This window comes from Rhopalosiphum padi, chromosome 1 (assembly GCF_020882245.1).
Source record: "Rhopalosiphum padi isolate XX-2018 chromosome 1, ASM2088224v1, whole genome shotgun sequence".
Lineage (NCBI taxonomy): Eukaryota > Metazoa > Arthropoda > Insecta > Hemiptera > Aphididae > Rhopalosiphum > Rhopalosiphum padi.
Genome location: NC_083597.1, coordinates 16,695,227 through 16,711,528, shown reverse-complemented (window position 1 = coordinate 16,711,528; position 16,302 = coordinate 16,695,227). Strand labels below are relative to the sequence as shown.

The following is a 16,302-nucleotide window of genomic DNA, read 5'->3' as shown; positions in this document are numbered from 1 at the left end:
CACATTTATAACCAATTGTTATAAAATATACTAATTTAAATCAATACTAACACAGTAATACTAAAATACCGATATATATAAACAAATACGCATAAATAATTATTTTACTCGTCGGTGTACGGCGTTGCAGGTGATTTGCGACCCAATCCCTTAATGTAATAAGTATATGAGTTGCCCTGTGACGTATACCGATTGGCTGACAAATCAATTCGCCAACACACCATTTTTCCGACACCTGATTTGCCGACACACTGTATTGTGATGAATTATACTTACTAATTAAACTATATTAATTTTTATTGCTTTAAATTATTTGTATAAATCACGAACATTGTTCAAGTCAACTATTAATACTAATAATACTATAAATTAACAATCAACATTATAAGCTTCTGTTTTCTAAATGAAAATGAAACATTATTGCATCCAAGTATTCCAAAATACAAATCGTATCATTTTGTAACCTAAAATATAATTTAAAATGTTAGAAAAAAATGTATTATTAATTATTATATATCATAAACGCTTTACCTATCTTTTGCAAATGATAACCTTTCTTCTAATTTTCTATATTTAGTTTTCATCTTTTGTGGTCTAATGCAGTTTTTTTGTGCTATGAGGTCAAGCTCGAAGTTTATTTGTTGGTTTTTTAGCTCTTTGATTAAAATAAAAATATTTGGCTTTGTCTACCAACAGCTTTATTAAGAGCTGCATGCCATCCTTCAAGGTGGTTTATGGTCCTTGCTCCATCTGTATTAAAATGATTCCACATATTTCTATTAAATAGACAAATATCTGGATCCAAGTATGTTTCGGTAAAATAATTTAATAATTTTAGCACACATAAAATAATGATATTAAAAAAATTAAGTGTTGCTAAGTTCTAAAAATATTACGTAAAAAGTTATATTTACTTTCTGACTGTGGTGCTTCACTATGAATTTCTGTCCAACAATTATCAATTTGTTCAATCGGAACTAAGGCTAATGAACAAAGATGACGAACAACTTTTTTAATATTATCGTCATGTGTATAATCGTAAGCTAATCAGCCACCACAATCTAATTGAAATTCGTATTCGTCAGGTCTAAGTATGCAACATAATGTATAACACATAATGCTTGCGAGACCATAATATAGTATAGAGTTAAAACAACTATCCCGTTTCTATGTGTGTATATAAAAATAACGTCTTCAATATTATAATGAAATAACTTTTTTTTTTTTTGGTCTTATAATTATCTACTTACTTAAAATATAGTTGTAATAGATAAAATAACGTGGTTATTCATTTGTAAATTTTACTATTTTTTTGTTTAAAATGATGCTGATTGGTGCTGTTAAATTAAAGTTATCTTTGTAATCAAATCTACTAACTGTGGTAGTTATAATGAAATTATTATAATATTATAGCTAGATTGACTCTTATACATATTTTATACCAACATACGAGACTTTCAAAATAATTATTTATTGTTTTTTAATTTACACTTAATTATAGTCATGGCAATTCATAATAATTGTCAAGCGATATAGGTAATATATTCACACTCATGTACTCATGTTCTATTATGGTAGGATGTACTGGATGTAGATAAAATTATTAATACATCAATATTGAATATAATAAATTTATCTACATTCTACATCGTGATTCGTGTCCACCACGAGAGAGATTAGAGATATCAATATTAATTATTTAAAGAACAATATTAGTAATAGCTAGAGACAGAGTGCAGATTTATATATGCATTAAAAACCAACCAAATATGTGTTTAAAATCTTAAATATACAAAAAAATATATAGGTATGCACTAAAATGTTAATATAATAATATATGCAAAAAAAAATTACTTTTTGCACATTTAATTAATACAATATATTTAAAAAATGACGGAACTTTACTATAGATACTTATCTACTTTTCTTAATTTTTTTTTTTTTTGTCACTTTCATCAGTTTCATCATCTTGGTATATCTGTATACTACTGTAAAAAAAACTAAAAAAAAACATCTAAATATGCAATTAAAATTGTAAAATAAGTCCTTAAAATAGGAAAATTTCGAAATATGCAAAAATATATACTACAAAAAAGTTTTATTTTTTCAATAGGTATGTCATGAAACAAATCTTGTGTTCATTTAGCATATCATACGATCAACCAGAATAAATATGCAAATGCATACAAACAAATCTGCGCTCTAGACTAATAACCATTGAGTTATTAACAAGTTGGTTAATAGTCAATGGTAATACTGAATACTACTAATACAGTAATACTACTAATACTATAATAATATAATTATAGCATTGATTAAAATATATACAATTGTTCTGTGGTAGTAGCACAGAATATAACAAGTAGGTAGTAGCCAGTAGATAGGTATAATAGTTTTCATGACTGAGGTTTTTGAAGTACTCGTTATCAATCGTTATCAGCTTATCACTAACGACGTGCGGTGTTGATAAGCGACCTCGTGGCTCGTGGTTGTGTCTTGTGTTTACCATTTTCAAATTTTCAAACCCATTGTGAATTTTCTTTTGACATTAACAGTTTTAAGTTTTATGTGTTTAACGTAATTTTAGCAAGATGAAACCTCATCGCCATAAAGAATATAATAGGTTTAAGGTAAGAGCACCGAACAGTAATAACGAGTTCAATATATTGTTTTATTTACCGTAAATAATAAAACATTGTTTAATAATACTTATATTATTAATATTATTTGTGATTTCAACCATATTATGCTAAATATTAAACATTTTGTTCTGACCTTTAGTTTCAACCATTCAGCGAGAGAATATCGGAAATTGATGTTGATGTGTTCCACCGTGTTGGGCATAGCAATGAAGATTTTGATGACACTCAAAAAACTCGATTTTCTCAAGCTATTGAACGATGGAATGATTTAAACAGATCTGAGAGTTATAATCAATTATGCAATAATTTAAAGCAATCACAATTAGAAAGCTTGCCTCAACTCTTGGCAAGAAAACATGAAATATCACAAGTCTTATTTAAATACATGGAAGATTCTGATCCGCTTTCAATTCAAGCTGCACTAGAGTAAGTTTAAACTCATATGCTTATTTATAATTGCTGTATTTCATATGTGCACCTACTCATTTTACTTTTTGGTGTAATCATAATACGGTATTATTATTTTAAAGGTTTGTTGTTGCATTTGCTCAAGACTTACGGCAAGAATTCTATGAATATTTCCCTGAATTTTTAAGACTATGTATAAAACTATTACGGACAAAAGATGCTGAACAAATAGAGTGGTCATTTACGTGTTTAGCTTATTTATTTAAGTTTTTATGGCGTTTAATTGTGCGTGATATCAAACCTGTATTTGAGTGCATTGTTTTGTTGCTTGGAGATGACCAACCACCCTATGTTAATGATTTTGCAGCAGAAAGTTTTTCATTTGTAGCCAGAAAAGTAAAAGACAAGAAATTTTTTTTGAAAATGGTGCTCAAAAACTTAAAACATAAACGAGACGTAAGAGATATTGTTTAATAAAATTAAGATTATTTGTACATGTGTATTTAAATAATTTGATATATTTCAGAGTATTTATGGTTGTTCGAAACTTCTTTTTGAAGTAATCAAAGGCATGGCTGGTGGCTTACACACTTGTGCAGATTTATTTTTACCAGTTTACTTAAATTCTCTTGCTGATACAGATATTTCATATAAATTATTGAATGATGTATTGAATATGTTATTTGATAATATCCTTGGACATATTGAACCTAAGAAGAGTACACCCATATGGACAATACTTAAGGTATAAAATATTGAATAAATAGATTTTCTATTTTTCTTTAATATTGAATGGTTTTATTTTAGAAAACGACATCTGAATTTTTGACTATTTATAATAACAATCAAAATGAAAAGACAATTGACAATTTAAATCAGGCTTTGATTCTTTGTCATCGATTTATAGCTCATAAAAATGGATCATGCATTCAAAATTTGACTGAAGTATTCGAATGGGTACTTGATTATTTGAATTATGCACCCCAGTTAGCTGAGGATCATTTACATACTTTAAGTTCTATTGTAAGCACACTCTGCCTATCAAGTATTGGTCTACCATCATATCAATCAAATACTTTAATTGAAAAAGTAAGTAATATATATAAATATTTTAAGTTTCAGTAAATTTATTTATTTTAATTTCCAGGTCATGTCTTTAAAAAATATCAACATTTTAGTAGCATTTACTGAGCAAATGTATACCTATATAAACTTTGAGCTTTCAATTATTCAAAAATTTTTAAATTTTGTTGCTGAACTTATTAATACAAATCAAGAAATTCCCAAATCTATAGTTATTTGCTTATCTAGATACCTAAATGATAATTCTCCACTCAGATCCTATAGTTATGACAAATGGAGGATTAATTACAAAAATACACTTTATGGAAGGTAAGACATAATTTATTATAAGATGTTATCTTCTCCGATTGAGATATTTAATTATATTTTTATCTTATTGAGTTAGGCAGTTTTATTAATTTTTAAGGTTTAATAAAAATTTAATCTGATAGTTATATTATTATATTAATTAAATTAATTGTGATAATAATTTAATGCTTATTTTTTTTTTCAGGCATAATGCCAGTGAAATAATTGGAAACTACATTCTCAAATATTTAGAAAATATTCAAATAAGCAATTGTGATGCTGATGATGTTCCATGTTATTTGATTTTACTGCAACATTTTTGTCACAATGAAAAAACTTCGACAACAATTTTAAAAAAATTGTTTGAATTAACAACAAAAGAATTGGAAAATGCCGATGTCATAAATCTTTTCTCTTTTCTCAACATTATTGAAACAATTATGAGACTAAAAGAAAATTTTAATGATTGGTTTGATTTACATGAATTAATACCTAAACTAAATTTACTTCTAAATAATAAATATGGGTGCTGTGCTTTAGTTTTGGAAATAATTCATGTTTTGATTTTAAATTTACAAATTCAAAATAGTGATAATTACATCAAAGAATTAGAAAATAAACTTATTGATTTACTATCATCGCCATATCATCAAGTACGTCTTACAAGTTGTAAAATATTAGTATTAATAAATTCACCTACACATACACATCTCATGGAAAGAAATAGCCTATTCAAATTATTAGAATCAGTTGAAATTGTACCAATATCATTAAATGAATATCGTGCACGTCTTTTACGTATTCAACATTTGGATAATAATGATACGTTTTTAAATACATATAAAACAGTCAAAGATGCATCAGAAATTGCTGTAAAATTCCTTTTAGGCAATCTACACATCAATTTCAGACCAATATGGGATCCAGTTGTCAAGTTAATAGTATCACATGCTAAAGCATCAAAGACATTTTGGTCTGTATATGAAAAACAACTTGAGTTGAGTGTCAGACATGATAATTATGTTATAAAGCCTGCCGAACCAAAAGAAGAATTTACGAGTAACATTTATTATTAAATATTGTTTTTGGTTCCAATTTTACAGTTATCAATTTTTTAGGTGACTTTATTTCTGAACGTTATAAAAAGTTGAATAATACTACAGAGCGTGTAGATATAAATAATTACAGAATTTTACTATGGAACAGTATGGTAGATTTCGGAGACCTAATAGAATCAAAAAATAAAGATATTGTAATACATTTTCTAAATTTTATTAGGTAAATTGTTAAATATATATATTTTGTTTTAAGTTGTTAAATTATTTTAAAAATAATAAGTAATTAATAAAGTTCATTAATTTAGGTCTGAGTACATGCAAAGTAATTCAGAATTAGCTAATAGTTGGAATATAAAACAAAATTTAGATGAAAACAATCTTGAAACTGATATTGAGGATAATTTAAATGAAACCAGTTCTGAAGAACCTATCAATTCAAATAAATCTCTCACCAAGTATTATTTATTTTCAGATCCTTTAATAATTGTGTAGAAAGTTTGATAATATTGTATAATTTATTTATGTATCTATTTTTTAGATTATTATTATCTCATTTAAAATTAATGTCAACCATTCGTAATCCAAAAGGCATTTATAATGAGTCTGAAGTATTTGATGTTTATTTAAGTCTTCTTTCAAATAAAAATGCTGAGATACAAAAAGCCGCTTTTGATTGTTTATTAACATATAAACAAAAGCATGTTACTCCTTACAAGTAAGACAACTTGAGAAAAACTTTATTTTAATATTTATTGTTGTACAAAGTACAAATTGTTTTTATGTATATCAAATTTATATTAATAATTTTGTTTTTCAGGGAAAACCTATATAAATTAATCAATGAAAAATCATTTAAGGCTGAATTAGTTATGTTTAGAGTAGACTCAGAAAGTGAAGCAATATTATCAGAGCATCGACCACTATTAATGCCCCTTATAATGAGGTAAATAGTAATATTATAGTTAAAATAAATATTTTATACATTTTTTTTTTTTTTAAATGATACGTTTTTTATTTGTTAGAACATTATTATTTTATAAATATTTATTTATATTTTATTTTAGAATGATTTATGGTAAATTGTTGGGTGGAGGTGGTCCTAAATCAGGTAGCAAGTGTTCTGGACAAAATCGACGAACTGCTATTATGCGTTTTCTTGTGGGTTGTGAAGAGCGTGAACTCATTGTTTTCATGCAAATGGTATTCAGGGTGCTCTACTGTCAAATTCAATGTAAGATTATCAAATAATATTTAATTGAACTTTTTTATAAACTATTTATTTTTTTTAGTTTCAGAATGTCCCTTAGAAATGACTCGTCATATAGTGAATACTCTTGATTTGGAACATGTCCTTCCACCTAGACGCCTACTATCTTCAGTTAACATGTGTGCTGTTATATTAAAGCAATGTGGCGCTTTATCAGGCACGGATGGTCTTTATTACATGCTGAGAGTTTTGTTGTGTGTTGGTGCTAATATAAAAGCCATGTTGATGCATCGTTCTTCTGTACATTCTGGTTACTTCAGCACAATATCTAAAGTTCGAGTTACAACAGTTGAAACTTTAACAACATTTTTTCAACATTTTGAAAATTTCTCATGGAATAAAAGTTTTTTGGACTCAGTATTTGAAGTGTTCATTGAACCATCATTGAGTAAAATGCCAGTTGAATGTTTGCAACATCCTACTCCTTTAATGAAATTGTTAGTGGTTTGGAGCCAAATACCTAGGTAATTATTAATATTGCACCATATACAATGAAATCATAAGATTATTTTTATTTATAAATTTTATGATTAGATTACTTTATAAAAATTATTATTAAAATTTTAAAAACTATATTTAATGGGTTGTTTTCAGATACTATTGTTTATTGGGGTATCCTATAAATAATTTAACGCCAATAGAAATTTTAATAGATATATTAATATCAGACAAAACTCATGGTGGAGTAAAAAAAATAATTCTTGAAGTTATCGATAGACTATTAACTTTTGACGGAACTTATAATGATGCTATGGATGTTGATGTTCCAGCTCTTGATATACCTCTTCCTTCATTGCCCTTAGAGTATGAAGGTAACATCTAAATCTTAAAAAAATACACACACTTTATATATTTATGTAAATTTTAAATTTATTGTTGACAGATGTTTTAAATGTTGGTTCTCGTTTATTGTATAACTACCTTCCGACTATTCTTAAATATTTGTACAACGAATTGTCAAAAAAAAGAGGTGTTGGCCTTGCATCAATCGAAATGTCCATATTGACTAGAGCTTCTGAACTAGTGCGAGATCAACAATCCAGTTCAAATTTACTGTCTTTATTGTTTCCAGTCTTATTAAAAAAAGCCACCAGTGATGACATGGCTATTGCTCCATTATTTGCTACTGTAAACTGTTTGGTAGCAAATGTTGATGATGTTGGATCATTGCCTAGACAGTTAGCCACACTTTATGGTACTGTTGTTGGGCAACACAGTAGAAATATGTTACTTGAATTCACTAAAATCATTGCTAAGAAGAGTCCGTAAGTAATTTGATTGTCTTAAGGAAAAAAAATTAGTTCATTGATATTTATATAAGTGCAGTACTTCATTTGCACAATAGTACCTAAATTCGTTATATTTAAATAGAATATTTTATTTAATAGGAATAGTAAAATACATTGTGATATACTAAATGATTTAAATGCTTGGGATAAGCGGCATTTGGATCAACCAGATTTTGACTGTAGAATGAATGCGTTAAAAAAAATTAAAGTTTTGTTGGATAATAATGATATATCTGTTGAATTTGGTGCATTTGTGATTTATAATTGTTTTTATATCTTCAACAACGTGAGTAACAAATAATAATATCTTCAAGAACTAATCATATTTTGAAATTACTTAGATACATAATTAAATTAATATTATTTGTAGGTCAATGATATCGGCCTTAGAGATACTGCAAGTACATGTTTAAAAAATATTAGTTGTTATCTTTGCTTAAAATATGCAAAACAGTCCCCTGAGCGAACATTTATTCTTGATTCTGTTTTATTGCCGTCAATACGCAATGGGATTCAAGGATCTAAAGAATTGGTTCAGTATGAATCAATTTCACTATTAGGACATTTGGTTTGTTCATAATATACTTAATAATGTCTATTGTTTATAATTTTTATAAATTTATATCTACTATTTTTTTTTTATTAGTCAAGAAAATGTGCCCATGTTCATTTTGTATTTAATGATTTACAACCTTTGTCTAATGAAACTGATTTGGAAGGTGATTTCTTTGAGAATATTCAACATTTACAAACTTATCGAAAAGTGAAGGCTTTACATAGGTAAGTAAATTTAATTTATATTTTATACATACGAATATATCATTTTGTTTTAAATATATTTAACAGTATTTATACAAATAATATTATTTTATTTGGTGATATTTATGATCATTAATTATTATTTAGATTCTGTGAAATCATGAAAAAGAGTTATCATTGTCCAAGACCTAAAACAATCGTGCATTACCTTTTGCCATTGGCCAATCAATTTTTATGCTCTCAAAAATACTCTGCTAAAAACAGTCTTGTTGATGCTGCTATTGATGTAAGATTGATAGATACATTACATAGCTTAAACTAAAAATACCTTCACTTTGAATATACGTTTTAATTATAATAATTTTATAGGCTGTTACTACAATGAGTCGCATACTACCGTGGCAACAATATGAAACTTTGCTGAAACTTTACTTAAATAAAATGCGTCAGTCAATTGATTTTCAAAAGCAAACGGTGCGCATTGTGTCAGGAATATTAGACTCATTTCATTTTGATTTATCTCGAACAGCTGAAAGAGAATCTATAGTTATACAGAATTTGACACCAGTAAAAAAGATCAAAGACACGTCTCAGCATGCAACACAGAATAATGAAACCGAAAATGAAAATCTTGATAAAGTCGAAAATGAAATGGAAGTAGATGATGACAATGATGTTGTTGGTGATGATGACAATGAGAATGATGATGACAATGATGAGAAAAATGAAAATAATGAGAATAATGAATTGATTTTAGAAAAAATTCATGTTTTATGTCCATCAACAGCAATAAAAATTACTAAAGCAATTTCTGTAGGATTATTGCCTCAGCTCAATAAAAACCTAGCGCAATATTCAGAATCTGATCGTAGTCATAAAATTAATAGAAAACAAGCTGAATATGATAAAGAAGAAATGGAAATGCTGAAAATTCCAGTTGCACTGGCTGTTGTTAAACTATTAAAAAAGTTACCAAAAATTATGCTAGAAGAAAATTTACAAGGTGTCTTCATGAAACTGTGTACATTTTTGAAGTCTCGTTTAGAGAGTGTAAGACGTGTGACCCGTGAAACATTACAAAACATTATGGTAACACTCGGTACAAGTTATATGAGCATGCTTTTGAACGAAATGACTGCTTTATTAACTCAAGGTTTCCAAGTTCATGTTCTCATTTATACAATCCATGCAATTTTTGTATCATTAAGTGAACGTTTTGAAAAAGGCGATATGGATAATTGTCTGCCATATATTTTAGAGGTAAATAAAATACACAATTTTTACATAATACATTATATCACTGAGAAAACAATAAAATTAATAAACATACTTTAAATGCATTATGTATTTATTATGCACTTATTAATTACTGATGATCTTAAATTTACAATTTTGTATTCTATTACAATTTTTAACTATAATACTTAACTGCAGGTTGTCAAGGTAGATTTATTTGGTTCAAGTTCTGATGAAAAAGAAGTAACAAAAATTGCAGGAAAAACTGTTGAAGCTAGAGGTAACAAGAGTTATAACACTTTACATATTGCAGCAGAATTTGTGACGGAAAAAAGTTTGATTAATATAATTATGCCATTTAAAGAAGTGCGTACTAATAATAATAGTTTTAATTTTAAGTTTCTGTCAATTTCAATTTCTTTTTTTAATATTTAGGTTTTGTTTTCAACGTTATCATTTAAAAATATCAGAAAATGTAATGAAAGTTTACGGCACATTGTCACTGGATTAGTTGATAATAAATTTATTAAGACTGAATGTTTATTAGAATTTGCTTATGGTACAGTATCTCAAAGTATTCCAGCATTAAATGAAAATTCCAAACAAGAAGTAAAAAAAAAAGAAGTTCTCAAGAAACCAGATTCGTTTATTATTCCTCAGGGTAATAATTTTGTTATTATTTAATTGAATAACAAATTCATAATTATGTTCTGATTTTAGAACCACAACGTACTTCTATACCATTTGATAGAACAGTGTGTGCCCGTACAAATGCGCACGAACTCGTTCAATTTGGCTTAAGTTTATTCCAATTTATGTTGAAGCGTGAAATGCTGAAAAGTGCTGCCTTTTCATCTTTTGTTGATCCATTTGTTTCATTAGTAATGGATTCACTTAAATCTCAACACATAAAGGTATATTACAATTGCATAAATTGCTAACATAGCATTCAATATTTCAATTACAATTTTTGTTTTTTAATAAATTTATTTACAAAATTAGCTCATTACATTATCTCTTCAATGCATGACCTGGCTCTTAAAACGAGATTTACCATCTGTGAAGGAAAACATTAAAACAATTTCAGAAAGTTTATTTGAGATCATACACAAATATGCAACCGGTCAAAATTGTACTGGAGACAATGCTGAACTTGTTATGTCAGCATTTAAGGTAAACAATTTTTTTAAATTTTATATTTGAATATCTATTATTTCTGTTTTTGTATCTTGTTTGAGCTTGTATGTTTTTTGCTTAATTCTCAGACACTTTCGACGTTTATTCGTGAAGTTAAATACCACAGGCTTAACGATGATCAGTTACGCCAATCTGTTCTATATGCAGAGCAAGAACTATCAACTGTTGAAGACGGAGGTTGCACTGTAACTACAACATTTACACTCATCAAAGCATTACTTAGCCGTCAACATAATTGCCCTGAACTCAAAGAACTCATGACCCATGTTGCAAAAGCTAGTATTACCTGTGAACGTGATGCTGTACGTACTCAAGCACGTCAAACATTTTATCAATACTTGATGGATTATCCTATTGGAAAAGCTTTAAATGGGCATATTCAGTTCTTCCTATCACAATTAGAATATGAAGTCCAAAATGGGCGTGAATCTGCTTTGGAAATGATAACTTCACTAATTAAAACCTTACCACCTGTAAGTTTAGTGCATTTATCATGTAATTTATGGACACATTTTTATAGTTAAAATGTTTTGTCAATTTTAGGATGTACTAAGAAATCATAGTTCGGCCATGTTTATATCACTTGGTGCACAAATGGTTAATGACAGTGTAGCATCATGTCGTAAAAGTGCAGCAGAAGCAATTACAATTATGTTGGGAAAATTGACCAAAAATATTATATCTACATTATATGAAATAACGCTGACTTGGTTACAAGGAGCTAAAGTAATGACTAAAAACATAAATTAATTTACAACATACATTTTAAAAAATCTTGGTATTTTGTTTATAGATTATTCATAGACAGTTAGGTGCTCAGTTAATTAGTTTATTTGTTAATGCTGAAGGTGAAGAATTCAATAATAGAGTAAAAATAACTTTGCCACTTTTATGCAAATATTTAAAACGTACTGTTATTTTGGATGGACCTGGTCGTTTTGTTCGAATTCACACACCTGTTGAAAATGACCAAGATTTGGATCACCTATTATTTCAATGCCTCCAAACTTGTGTAAATATTGCTAGCACTTGTCCTAGTATATTTACTAAATCATATTTAAATGAACATATCATAAATATAGCAAGTTAGTCAATATTTAATTATATTAAATATAAAATAATAAATTTTGATGTTTAATGTATTAATGTATTTTAGCGTCATGTCAAGAATTATTACGAGACGACCATGAATGGGTAAGACTAGGAGCTCTTCAATTTTTAAAGAAATATTTATCATCAGTAGACACTAAGGCAGTTGCACTGTGTGCGTCGAAAAAAATTGATAAAGAAGAAAAGAGATTCCTGTATTCAAATGCTCGGCAGAGTGTAAAGAGTCTATGTTTAGATCTTGTTGATCAAATTATTCCAGGACATGAAATACTAGAAGACATATTAAAAGATGTAAATATTTTAATTTCTAACTTACAAAAAAATATTATGATTAATAGTTTCAATATTTTAACTATTATGTTTATTTTTCAGACAATGGAAAATCTTTTATATTTATCAGATATCTTAAAACTTGTACAGTCCAAGAAAGTAAAAGATGATAAAAATGAACTATCTTTAGGATGGTTATTAAAAAATTTAAATAAACTTGTTTATATAGAAGTGTCAAAATACCCCCAACATAACACTGTGGTAATTATTATTTTCTTCATATAGTTTATAAATTTGTATGAAATGTATTATTTTACAATATATTTAAATTACCTTTTATTATTAAATTTAATATTTTTGTATTATATGGTTTAGAGAAAAACAGTTTTTAAATACTATGGTGCCTTGTCTGCTCGGTTAGAACGCTCCAAGTTGATTTCAGTATTAAAAATAATTTTAAAACCACTGATTCGTGAGCTTTCAACCACTGATGATGCTAGCATAGATAATAGACGAATTGCTAAATCTGCATCGATTATTGTTAAGAAAAAATGTGGACCTGAAACATATAATGAGAATTGTTCTATTATTCAACGAAATCTTAATGCTAGAAGAGCATTAAGAAAGAAGGCATCTTTACTCCAAGTGAGTTATGGTTACAATTAAAATCTATCTTTGTTCTAATACTACCTGTATAACACATATATTTCTAATATATTTATTATATTATATTATATTCATGTATAGCAGTCTTGTCAAATATTTGTATAAATGTATTTAAATGCTTTTATAGTATTTGAATACTTTTTAAATTACATTTTTGGAAAGAATTTTAAATACCTACTTGAAAATACTTAAATATCTACATAACTATATATTTGAAAATGTTAATACTCTTATGTTTACCTTTTAAAATAATTATTTTATTTATAATTCAAATTAAGTTATTATTCGTTTATTTTATATTAAGTAAATTTAAAAATATTTTTTATAAGATTGATACATTGTATTTATCAATTTGTTTATTTATATTTGATATAAATGTCCATACAATGTCAATGTATAAAAAATGTTTTGGATTATAAAATAATTGATTTTTTTAGGTTGTTACTGATCCTGAATTAGCTTCCAAGAGAAAGATTGCTAAACAAGCTAAAAAGAAAGGAAACAAAAAAAGAAAAATGGAGAAACTCAAACAAAAAACAATTATAACACGGATAAAAAAAGATTTAGATTTAGAAGAGTATTGTTAATTTTAAATTTATTATTATGTATAATAAAATGTAAACATCAAATTCATGAATTTTATAATTTCCAACCTTGAACTTATTAACAAAATAAGAAATACTCAAATACCTTTTTTATAGTACAAATATGCAGACTTTTTAGTATGAATAATTTATAATTTATGTAACATTGCAGAATTAGTAAGTATTTTCATTACAAAAGGCAATCAGTGGTGAGATATTAATCACTTCATATGATAACTGCTGGGACCGTATAGTATTAAAGACATTTTTGTCATCGGTGGTCACACCTTGTTATTATCTATTGCGGTCTATCATCAGTAAATGTTATTTAATTAGTAATAAATATTTTTTAATGATGGCTTTAGGAGAATGTTTTGGTTCAAATAATATATTATTGCCTATTGGTCTTAAATGGATTATTTTATATATATATATATAAAAAAAAATTCATCATATATTACATTATTACCACATAATAAGTAAAAAATAATAATTCGTATCACTTTAGAATGATATTGAAGATAGAACATGACTCCTTAAGAAAACACACCCATGCCAATTGTCGATTATTAGTCAATGTGTTGAAGTATATTTTTATTTTTTTTCGTAATGATCCAAATAACATCTCAGCATCTTTATGGACATAACTTAAAAAATTTTACAGTTGTTTCCTACTATTTACAGTTTAATATGCTTAAATTAAATTAAGTTATAAAATTTAATTTATTTTAGGAAGTTAATAATAATTTTGTTCGATAGTAGGTTTGTTTATAATGAATCTCCTGTAGTCCTGTCTGTTGTGGTACATGACAATTATTTTCTCATATCCTTCTATTTTCAGCATTATGCTAAGGAGATTCGATACCGACCGTTTCTGTCTTTGTCTATCACACGCGGAACATAGAAATATATAGACGTATTTTTTGCCAAACGTAGGTAACGATTTATCTAGTGAAGCGATAAGAAATGTGGAAACAGATTTGAATACCTATGTTGTTAAATCTACTTGAGATCGATTTTCCCACATTCTTTTTATTTCTATTTTTTTTAATATAATTTTTCCTTTTTAAAGTGAAAATTAGAAATGTTGAAAAGTTGATGTCAAGTAGATTTAACAACAAATTAAAATCTGTTTTTAAATGTATTATTTCACTAGATCAATCAGTACATTTGGCAAAAAACACGTCTAAATTTCTATGTCCGCATTCGTGTGTAGATACTAGACAAAGACAGAAACATTTAAAATATTTTAGTTTTATTTTTAACAATTCTGCAGCGAACTGTTATTTTTAATTTTAAGCCACTCTTTTAGGTTATTTTATTAGAAAAATTGAGTTATCTAGATAAAAATATCTTATAAAATGTTTCTTTTAGTTTATAATATTATATTAAAATGGATATTATATATACCTATATACAATAAATAGTAGAATAGGTAGGATTAATTTTTGTTATTCGTGAATAATATTCAATTTTAACTTTTAAGTACCTACTATAATCAATAATTATTATATATCTGTGTAGATATTTTTATGATTGGAAATTTTCGAAACATTTGCACTCATAGTCAAAACTTTATAAAATCTAATGAACCGCGATTTTTTTTTATCGAATATTACTTGTTTACTTAAGTTTCTTTAATGAAAAAGTTATAAAACTTAAAAATACCTATTTTCATACTTTGTTTTCTAATATTTTAAACTAATATAGTAATATAATGGATATATTGTGACAATTATTATTTATTTGTCAACAGCTCACGAACATTTATACTTGAATGAGTTTAATGTAATTCAGTTGTATACATATTTTATAAATATAAAAAGACTATTATTATTTATTACTCTACATAGGTAATAATTTTTTACAATTTTGTTGAAAACAGCAATCACATGGAAAGCAATCGAAGAAAAAATTCCTTTGAACAAAACACGCTGAAAAACGTACTATATAATATAACATTAATCGTATATGATGTTAGTTTAGGTATGTATGTTTTATAGGTATATTCATCCAGTGGTTTATTTAGACATTTTCTGGGGGAGGGTATATTTATTTATCTAAAGCTCAAAGATATGAGGGGACTGCCTTTATTTATCCCATCCAAGTTACTTTAAATTGTAATAGTATTATAAACACAAAATTATATATACAGGCTACTTAGGTACTTGAGAGACTTAAAAATTTTTGCTAAAACAAAATATAATACTTATAAATTATAATTTATTACGATTGAATCGGTATAAATATATTTATATAGTATACCTACCTAACTAGTAACTATAGTTTTAATTTATACTCGAAGCTATATGGGAACTCGCGTCGTATGCTATCTACATGAAAAATGTATCTACCAAAATTGTGTGTTGGCGTTGTATGTTATCTACAATTTTCCACCCCGCAATTTGTAGATTGTTGGTGTCGTCTGTGCATCTAGACATTAAT

The 16,302-nt window shown here is 26.8% G+C and overlaps 1 protein-coding gene and 1 pseudogene across 1 annotated transcript; one reads left to right on the top strand and one right to left on the bottom strand.

Annotated features, from left to right (window-relative positions):
* Nucleotides 1-382: 382 nt before the first annotated feature.
* Nucleotides 383-772, bottom strand: LOC132932450 (uncharacterized; annotated as a pseudogene).
* A 1,693-nt stretch (nt 773-2,465) lies between these two features.
* LOC132920604 (small subunit processome component 20 homolog) lies at nt 2,466-13,902 on the top strand. Its single transcript, XM_060983110.1, has 31 exons — nt 2,466-2,630; nt 2,782-3,068; nt 3,173-3,506; nt 3,577-3,795; nt 3,858-4,139; nt 4,198-4,442; nt 4,627-5,480; nt 5,540-5,699; nt 5,785-5,934; nt 6,018-6,194; nt 6,297-6,422; nt 6,544-6,710; nt 6,769-7,210; nt 7,341-7,558; nt 7,630-8,011; nt 8,135-8,321; nt 8,406-8,603; nt 8,682-8,815; nt 8,942-9,080; nt 9,164-10,054; nt 10,229-10,396; nt 10,466-10,691; nt 10,751-10,944; nt 11,033-11,203; nt 11,296-11,700; nt 11,771-11,953; nt 12,021-12,312; nt 12,384-12,628; nt 12,710-12,868; nt 12,983-13,252; nt 13,711-13,902. Exons 1-31 carry the CDS (start codon nt 2,592-2,594, stop codon nt 13,858-13,860), a joined length of 8,094 nt encoding a protein of 2,697 aa, XP_060839093.1. The 5' UTR covers nt 2,466-2,591; the 3' UTR covers nt 13,861-13,902.
* The last annotated feature ends 2,400 nt before the right edge of the window (nt 13,903-16,302 follow it).